Genomic DNA, 8,737 nt, shown 5'->3' with positions numbered 1-8,737 from the left:
TAATTACATATTACATATTTTTCTTTTATAATTTATTAGTATAAAGACAACATGTATACAGATTTATGATTTATTCGAGATTTTTTAAAGAGAAACAAAAAAAAATTTTTTTTTAACACGAAAAAAGTGCATTAAAATTATTGTTAAGTGAGCTTTATTTTTTTCGATACTGGGGTAAATCACCCTCAGCGTCCGTTCCTGAGTTAATGTGTTCTCGCCAGCAAGCATTGTTGCTGTGGAGCTCGTTTGGTCTATTCACGCCAATCACGCCACCGTCTGTAGTTTGAATGATCGACCGCTTACGAGGCGCAAAATGATCAATGAACGACTGCGTTCAGAAAACACAGCGCGCGGCCGTGCCATTTTACTCACAACTTCGTAATTTAAATTGGTTGTAGCGATGAAGCTAATACGTGTATTTGTACATTTGTTTTTAAATGGATATTGTAATTTGGAGTTTTGTATACGGTCTCGTTAACAAATACTGATTAAATGGTTTTCTTTTGTTTTCTTTATTTCAAAGAACTCTTTCATTGTTTATACATTTAATTTAACATATTTACGAAAGTTGCTTATTTATATATTATAATGAAAAATTAACAACATACAGGATAACATTGAAATTATAGATAATTGTTGTAGACGCAAAGTTATTTAAAAAAAGAAAATTATTGAATATCTCTTTTAGTTGTAGAAACAAAATATTAAAAATAGATCTATTTTAGCGTGCAAGGTAGCCTACTAATAATGTTTACATTATATTATATAATACAGAAGATGGTTTTTCATATAATTAATTATCTAAACATATAATATCCCCTCTTATAAACTTTTTTCAAAAAATAAAATATAAGCTGTATAGATTAAATTTTCTACATAACAAAGTATAATAAGCTTTAAAGTATGTAGACCATTAAAAAAATTCATTTTTTCCTATATCTAACTCTTACAAAAGAAAAAAAAAACAAATAAACTTCTTAATCGATATAACATTTTAGAAATGTAGAAATAGATATCTTCAACATAATCTTAAAAAAAAAAATCTTGCGTACATAAAAGAATATATTACTGAAACAGTATTTCACTTCTACATCGCGATATGTCAGATGTTCTCTATAGCTCGCGACTTTATTTCAAACAAATTTTCCGGTAAATTTAAATTCAATTTTTATATAATGAGAATCTTGAATGAGCAGAAGACATTAATAATTTCCAAGATGACTGATGATTTAAAAAAAAATTTTTTTTTATATTTTGACTTTACGGAATAGACAACAAAATCATGTTCCTCAATTTTAAACAGTATATTTACTTCGATAAAATTTTAATTTTAGACCTCAGTCTTGCGAAAATATTTAATACTGAAAATTAGAATTTAATTTTTACTTAGGAAGAATTTCAATAGATCAGAGAACTTATTAATCTCCAAGATAGATAAAATTTTAGAGCTCTTGTCTGCCGTTATCCTTTAAAATCTCCAAAGGAGTATCTGTACCGCATAAATTGTTTTTGTTCATCATTCATTTGGTTAAACACTTTTCTTCGAAGTGATTTGGCTTATTACATCGGGAGCATACACGACCTTGTGCCGGACACATAGATATAGCGTGGTCCTTACCACATCTATGGCAATTCTTTACAACAGGGACTTGACACAACCACGAGAAATGGTTCACCTTGCCGCAATTTGTGCACAATTCGCCGAAAGCGAGGCAACGTGACTGAACGTGATGCGTTCCGCACTTGGTGCAGTTAGACACGTATTTTACCTTACAATTGTCTGTAAAGTGATTGTAACCTTTAAGCTGGTCACACACACTTTTTCGTAACAGTAACAGTAGGATTTCGACCAATCGCGTTGCTCGATTCGAAAACGTACGGCCGTACGTTCCCGAATTGAGTAACACGATTGGTCAAAATCCTACTGTTACTGTTACGAAAAAGTGTGTGTCCGGGGCCTTACAGTTGTTACATCGCTCCCCGTGAGCTAGACAACGATTTCTGCTGTGACAAGTACCACAGCGAGAGCATTTCATTTCGTCGAACTGCGAATTAAAAAGGGGCTGCCTTTGTACGTTCTCGCTATTCTTTTGCAACGTAAGCTGCTCGCACTGTTTCCAAAATAGCGTAATTTGATGAAGGTCCATCGATTGTAAATAACGTACTAGATTCTCTCCCTTGGACTGCACAAGAAGCATAGCTTTCCCCGTGAAATTGTAATTTTTAATATCCTCTATAATTTTCTCCTTCACAATGCTCACGGGATCACCGTGATTGCTTGCAATAGCAACAAGCTACAAGAGAAAAATGTTTATGTGAATTCACATTAATGTGAATTAAACGAGATGAAGGGAACAGTCGAGAAAAGAAAGATAATTTTTTTTACACTTTATATATACTCGATATGATGTACAAAAAATTATCATTTTTTTTGTTCTTAAATTTTTCCATTAATATACAGTCAATATCTTTATATTCTTTATTATAAATTTATAAGAAATTTATGAATAATTTATGAATTATAAGGTGATTGAAAACCATGAAGTTTTAGCAAATTCAAATTTCAAAGATGTAAATAGGAAAGTAAACATTATTTTTCAGTTTATTGATATTTTTATAGCAATTTTATAACTAAATTTAGTGCAAAATATATACAGAAAATTAATAATGCTGAAACTATTGTATTCATTCTAACATTATATTATAATCGTATTTTAACAATATTTTAATAATTGTAAAAAGTGATTTTAACGTACAATGTTACAATATTATTTCAGCTTACCATTAAGTTATCAACATATTTGTCGATATTCTCGCTATTCTGCTTTTTTTTAAGCCCAAAAATGAAGTGTATATCTAGCTCACGTAATACTGTTGCCAGATCTTTTGTCTGATGAGCATTTTGAGACAGATTCTTATATGCGGCCTCTCCAAGCGGCCCAATCAACATTAACAGTATAACTGTCCATTGATTCTTGTATAATTCTTTGGCATCTTCTTTCTGCAGAAAAGATAAAAATTTCTGTTTCCACGCGCACCAATTTCTACTGACGCTGTTCCCTGTGGCACTTAACGATGGAAAGTTGTCCATTTTGTTAAATATATCCAGTGCTCGAATTCCATTGTCTGCTATAAAAATAATAATGTCTGACATTATTCCACTGTCTGCTATAAAAATAATATAATATAGATATCGTCATGTTAGAATGCATTACTTACCCATATTTAATTCCTTTTTTTATTTTTATTTTTTTTGTTGGTATATATGTATCTTTCTTAACTTTGTAATATACTGGATGTCAGAATAAATTTGTATGCCATATGTAATTTCTTTACTTATAATGTGACTCTTATTTTCTTTTTACATTTATTATATTATACCTTTTAAAGATAGAACAAAATGTAGTTATTGTATATTATCAGCAATGGTCAATTGTAATCAAGTATTTAAGATCAGACAAGAGAAATTTTCTGTTGTAAGGAAAAGAGAAAATACGTAAATAGAATTAAGTTTTAAAATAAATATATAATTGTAATAAGGTAGCTTGTCTCTCGTTGCTATTTAAAAATTAAAAATACATACTGCAGATAATTCCGTAATTATATACATAAAGAAATGAAGAGCAGAAACTAATTCTATTTAAAGACTCAAATGCGATTAATACCTATTTTCTTTTATTGTTTGCACTAATTGTAAGAAATGTATACTTACGAAAATTACAACGTGATGAGTTCAGGCTACTCAAACTTCTGCACTCGGGAAAGAATCGCCACGTCACATTTTGCGTTCAACATTAAACGCGTATTACACTAATCGTACTTTACTATCGCACTTTGCACGTTAATATCAGAAGAGACGTAGCACTATAATGACAGCTGTTCTTTACTTTTAAATAAACCGATAAAATCAGTAGATACGCTACGATAGCTTCTTCGCGTTTTACATCAGCTTTCACGTTCTCTCCATGTCGGAGACGGAGGCAGTCGGAGGGAGACGTCGGCGTCGGATACTACAAAGACATAACAAAAGAACGTAGCTGCTCTTAGCCGTGCTGCTGCATTTCAAGCAGCGTTGCCAAGTTGATTAAAACAAGCATTTGTCAAACAGATCAGTCAAATCTCTAGTTTACACTTTTAGACATTTATAGCGTTTTTCACTGGTAGAGCTGGTGCGCATTCAGTGCACATTAAAGCCGTTGTACACAAACCAACGTAAAAAAAAGTGTATGTTTAATATAAACGGGTTAAATCATGGAATCCTCAATATTCTTTATTGCACTTATTTGGTAAAATATGTATTGGGTATTTTATCAGTCGAAATATTTGCATTTTAAATATTATACTTTAAATATTAGAGATTAAATCAGTGTACAACGGCTTTAATGTGCACTGATTGTGAGTGCGCACCAGTTCTGCCAGTGAAAAACGCTATTAGATACAAAAAAACTTAACATTGACACAGAATGTATATTTTGTAATCTCATGTATAGCGCATGCGTGTTTCTAGCATATAGTCTTCTTTACATAATTTTAAAATACTTTTTATTCTCATGATATTATCTCAATTATTACAATTTGTTGCAAATATTAAAAGATATTTATGTAATACATGAATAATATATCGCATGCTTAATTAATAATAGTAACTTGAATAGAAATCTGTTTCTGAACAAAAATCATCAGTTTTTCTATTTACATACATAAAAGACAGTTTAAAATTACTGTTTTTTTTTTTAATTGCAGTCGTTTTCTTCTAATAATTCCTTTTCTGGAAAATTCAGCTTCAGAATAAAATAAATGACAAAATCATATATCAATCAATTAATGTTAAGTAGATATTTTTAAACATTTATAAATAAAATTTTTATATTAATTGCAGACAATTGTTTTAGATTGAATAGATTAATAAATAATAACTTCTTTCGACGTTTTTGTCAAAAGACAAAATTGAAAAAAATATCGCATAATATTTTTTCTTACAGCTGTCCATACTGATTCATGTTATGATCTCTCTGACACATGAGACGATAAGATTAAAACTAATCGTATACGTTACTGTATATGCTGAATATGAAGAATGACAAATAATTAAAGTTCTTTTAAAGTGTCGCTATATTGTATTTTAATATATTTATAAGGTATTTTTCAGGCTTTAGGCATTTTCTTATGATTACAAATAGAAAAATGTAAGAAATTTTTAGTGTCAGAATTTGATTATCATAATCAGAAAATTTTCAAGACAGTTTTGACAAATATAAAAAAAATAAGTGCAATTGAATTAAACTACATAAAAGATGCGAAAATATTTTCATACGTTATCTCAGATGTAATTACGGCTTAATAGATTCGATATAATAGTTTTATGAAAAAAGGATTAAAAACATTAATCTGTTTTTTCGTCGCAAATCATCAATATAATCTCTTAAAAAACATTATTTAACTTAATATTATACTAATTTTATAAAAATTGAAATTTTTTAATTGCAAAAGTTAATACAATAAACAGGCAAGTAAAATAATGCGATAAATACAACAAATAGGCAGGTAAAATAATGCAATTGACTAAAATACAAATATTTCCTACACATTGTCATTATAACTTGTCAATTATCTTGTTTATTGTAATGTGAAGAAAAATGCCACAACGTGACGTGAAAAATGAAATCAATAGATTAGATTAGAATTAGAAGGATTTAATCAATAGAAAGATAATTAGGTTGCCGCGGTGGAAAGAACGTTATACACATATCAAATATATATATATACACGCAACTTTTACCTATAAATGATTTTTAAACTTACAAATTGTTTTTTTAAACAATAAATATTTATTTCCATGGTTATCGGAAAAGTACAAACGGCAAGAGATATATATATATTTTCGCGCAGTTGCAACATACATTTTTAAGTCGAAATAAAGTTTGAGCGGAATATTTATTTTTGTTGTAGAATTGGATGTTTTGCAATGTAAATTTTGTTGCGATGTAATTACTGCGTTATAATATTATTCACGATTTTATCGTGGAAGCTGAAAAATGAATCTGCGAGGGATCGAGTTAGCTCGTAATCGTGGAAATAGTCTTGCGACGAGGGCGTGGCTTATGCCAGCAATTATTTTAATGTGTTCTTCATTAATTAAGACACGTTATCGTCGGCAGAGATATTACACTAAAGGACAGAACCATCACGAACTCCATGAGTAGTTCTCTAATATAATTTAAAAAATTACCTTTCTAAAAAAAAGTAAAAAAGTCACCAAGTACACGCGCTAATACGGAAAACTGTTACATATTGAAAGAAATCTGGTGTATAAAACTGTTTTATTATATTCAATCAAAAATATAAAACAATTTATCCATAAAAAGAATGTTTAGTTCTATATGTTTAGTTAAACTAAACCTAATGTTTATTTTAGGTCACTAGACCAGCCGTCACCCTTGTCTCTTATACGTCTTATGTATATGGTAGACAATGTGCAAGTATCAACTCGATCCGAAAACAAGAAGACAAGGACGTAACTCTTATTTCTAATTGGCTATTCTAAATGTTCGCTATTGGTTATAAGCATCTGACACAAAATTGTTTATTCTTAACGCCTTAACGCGTTTTTCTCGCAATCTTAAAATTATTTAACACCGCGTTACGTCGCTGGAGCCGCAGACAAACTCGATCAGCGTCGATAAAAAAGTGCTCACCGATTCTTACACATACATACAGAGCGCCTGCTCTAGGGCTACCCGTTATACTGATTCGTATGTTTTTGGTTGAATTCGGGGAGACGCGTAACATATGCATATGAAATTTTCAAACACACTTTTCTCTTATACTAAAGCTCGCAGCTCATTTCTGCAAGCACAGGATTCTTCCTTATTGTATTTCCGTGACTGTTGCAAGGTTTTTGTATACGTACACAGTCTAAAACTTTTATGTGCAGCAAATGTTGTCATGAGTCGACCGCAGAATCGAAAATAAAACTGTAATTTTCTAATGTTTTTTCGTTTTTCATACGCAATTAGTGTCTGCAGTCTTTGTTATCGTCCATACTTTAATTCTGGACAAAAAATTTTTAATTCGGTAAAATCAATCAAAAGATTTGTGTGTCTGAAAATATCGCGGTAAAACAGACCTGTCTCCAGCATCCCCTTAAAGGCTGCGGTCCACTTGACGCTACAAATGCTTCGAAGCATTCCCCTTCTCTTTTCTTTCACTGAAGAAAGAAGGAGAAGAAGAACGCTCCTAAGCATTTGTAGCGTCAAGTGGACCGCAGCCAAAGATACATATTTTATTTATTTACACATCCTGAAAGTCGGCGAATGTTTTTGTTGGTCGATATTCTGATCTTATCTTTAGGGAGAGGTAATAAATAAGGTTTTGTTCCTAATTCTCAATACTATATCCCTTATTTTAGAGATAAAGCTTTAAATGTGTAAAGTCTCCTTACGCAAGAGAAAACCACCATGTCCAACTACATTAAAATCCAACGAGAAACTAAAGACAAGAACATAATAAAGGATCTTTTTAGGCATGGCACGCACACAGAAAGTTTCAGACTGTAAATCCATCAATCTCTGATACACATGGATAATAAGAATGACGCCAATACACTGAAAGTTTGAAAATTTATAACTGAGGGAGTTATTCATTATTAAAGATTCAGGCACAAAAAAAATGTTTCAAAAAATTCTCCAGGTTAGCTACAGTAATATACAATAAAAAATGGGATTCTATTTTAAATTCTGAAGTTAATCGTGACGTACGTAGCTTTTCAAAATCATTTGCGAGATCAAATAACTTCCATTAAATAATCAAGAGACAGTTAATAAATCAAGAGGCACGGCAGTGACTTGCGCCAAGTGCACGCGCAACAGTGTGGCAAATCGTGTATCTATACGCGAGTCGACGAGAAAGATTATCAAATCACAATAACGACTGACCCGATCAAGTTTTGAGCAGGTTCAATCGATTGCTTGGGTTTAAATTATATAATTAAAGTGTTTTCATTTTTCATCTACAAGCGAGGATATTACGATGCAAAGCTGGCAATGTAAATTTTTACATTAAGATACGCCATTATCATCGTTCTTCAGAAAATGTTGCCCTTTTCATTTTTTCGACACAATGCGGTGCAAATGGTTTCTCGCTAACGAGAACTATACTAACGATAGCCATGTCTCTTAATATTCGTATTTGACTTTGCAATATTATTTATAGTGCTGCTTTTATGTTTACAGGCTCGCGAACGTAATTCAGTTATTAAAATTGTATTATGATTACTAATTTTACACGATGCAAGCAAAGTTGCCGTGGCTCATTATGAAATTACTTAATGTTAATTGCGTTTTACACCGTAGAATCATATGTCTTGTTGTAGGTTTTTAAATTAGTTGTTTATAAATTCTCACTGGCTGTTAAAGAACTAATTTTTTCTCATATAATCGAAATATCTATAATTGTCGACTTAAGTTTCTTAAACTTTAATTAAGTATTAAAAATAAATAATTTAAATGTAAATAATTTTAAAAAATACATTGCATTCTCTTAAATCCTTGTTCTCGAGAAACAGAAAGAAGCATTCTCTCGTTATATTATAATATAATGAAATAATTAATATTAATATATAGTTTCATTCTATATATTATTATACAGTTGTATGATTTTTAAAAATTAGAACGGGTTTTTTTTATATATAAATACATAGTTTTATTCTCAAACATTTTTTTCTGCAATAAAATCTCTT

The 8,737-nt window shown here is 30.5% G+C and overlaps 1 protein-coding gene across 3 annotated transcripts; it reads right to left on the bottom strand.

Moving 5' to 3' along the window:
• Window positions 1-649: 649 nt before the first annotated feature.
• LOC112453704 lies at window positions 650-3,989 on the bottom strand. 3 transcript variants are annotated; one of them, XM_025014607.1, is made up of 5 exons: window positions 3,713-3,989; window positions 3,220-3,381; window positions 2,783-3,129; window positions 1,963-2,294; window positions 650-1,803 (listed from the first exon to the last, which is right to left on the bottom strand). In XM_025014607.1, the coding sequence occupies exons 2-5, from the start codon at window positions 3,221-3,223 to the stop codon at window positions 1,521-1,523; spliced, it is 966 nt and encodes a 321-aa protein (XP_024870375.1). In that variant the 5' UTR covers window positions 3,224-3,381; window positions 3,713-3,989; the 3' UTR covers window positions 650-1,520. The 3 variants fall into 3 exon arrangements, with proteins under 3 accessions (XP_024870375.1, XP_024870376.1, XP_024870377.1); XM_025014608.1 differs by having other exon boundaries at window positions 2,783-3,126; XM_025014609.1 differs by lacking the exon at window positions 3,220-3,381.
• Between the last annotated feature and the right edge of the window lie 4,748 nt (window positions 3,990-8,737).

This window comes from Temnothorax curvispinosus, unplaced genomic scaffold (genome assembly GCF_003070985.1).
Source record: "Temnothorax curvispinosus isolate PA1 unplaced genomic scaffold, ASM307098v1 QBEX01004614.1, whole genome shotgun sequence".
NCBI lineage: Eukaryota > Metazoa > Arthropoda > Insecta > Hymenoptera > Formicidae > Temnothorax > Temnothorax curvispinosus.
Note: the sequence above shows the minus strand (reverse complement) of the source record. Positions and strands in the feature narration are given on the sequence as shown.

Coding starts and splice junctions, on each gene's coding strand:
- LOC112453704 (XM_025014607.1), bottom strand. Junction 2,295..2,782: donor AATATGTTGATAACTTAATG/GTAAGCTGAAAT, acceptor TTTCTCTTGTAG/CTTGTTGCTATTGCAAGCAA. Junction 1,804..1,962: donor GGGGAGCGATGTAACAACTG/TAAGGCCCCGGA, acceptor GTGTGACCAGCT/TAAAGGTTACAATCACTTTA.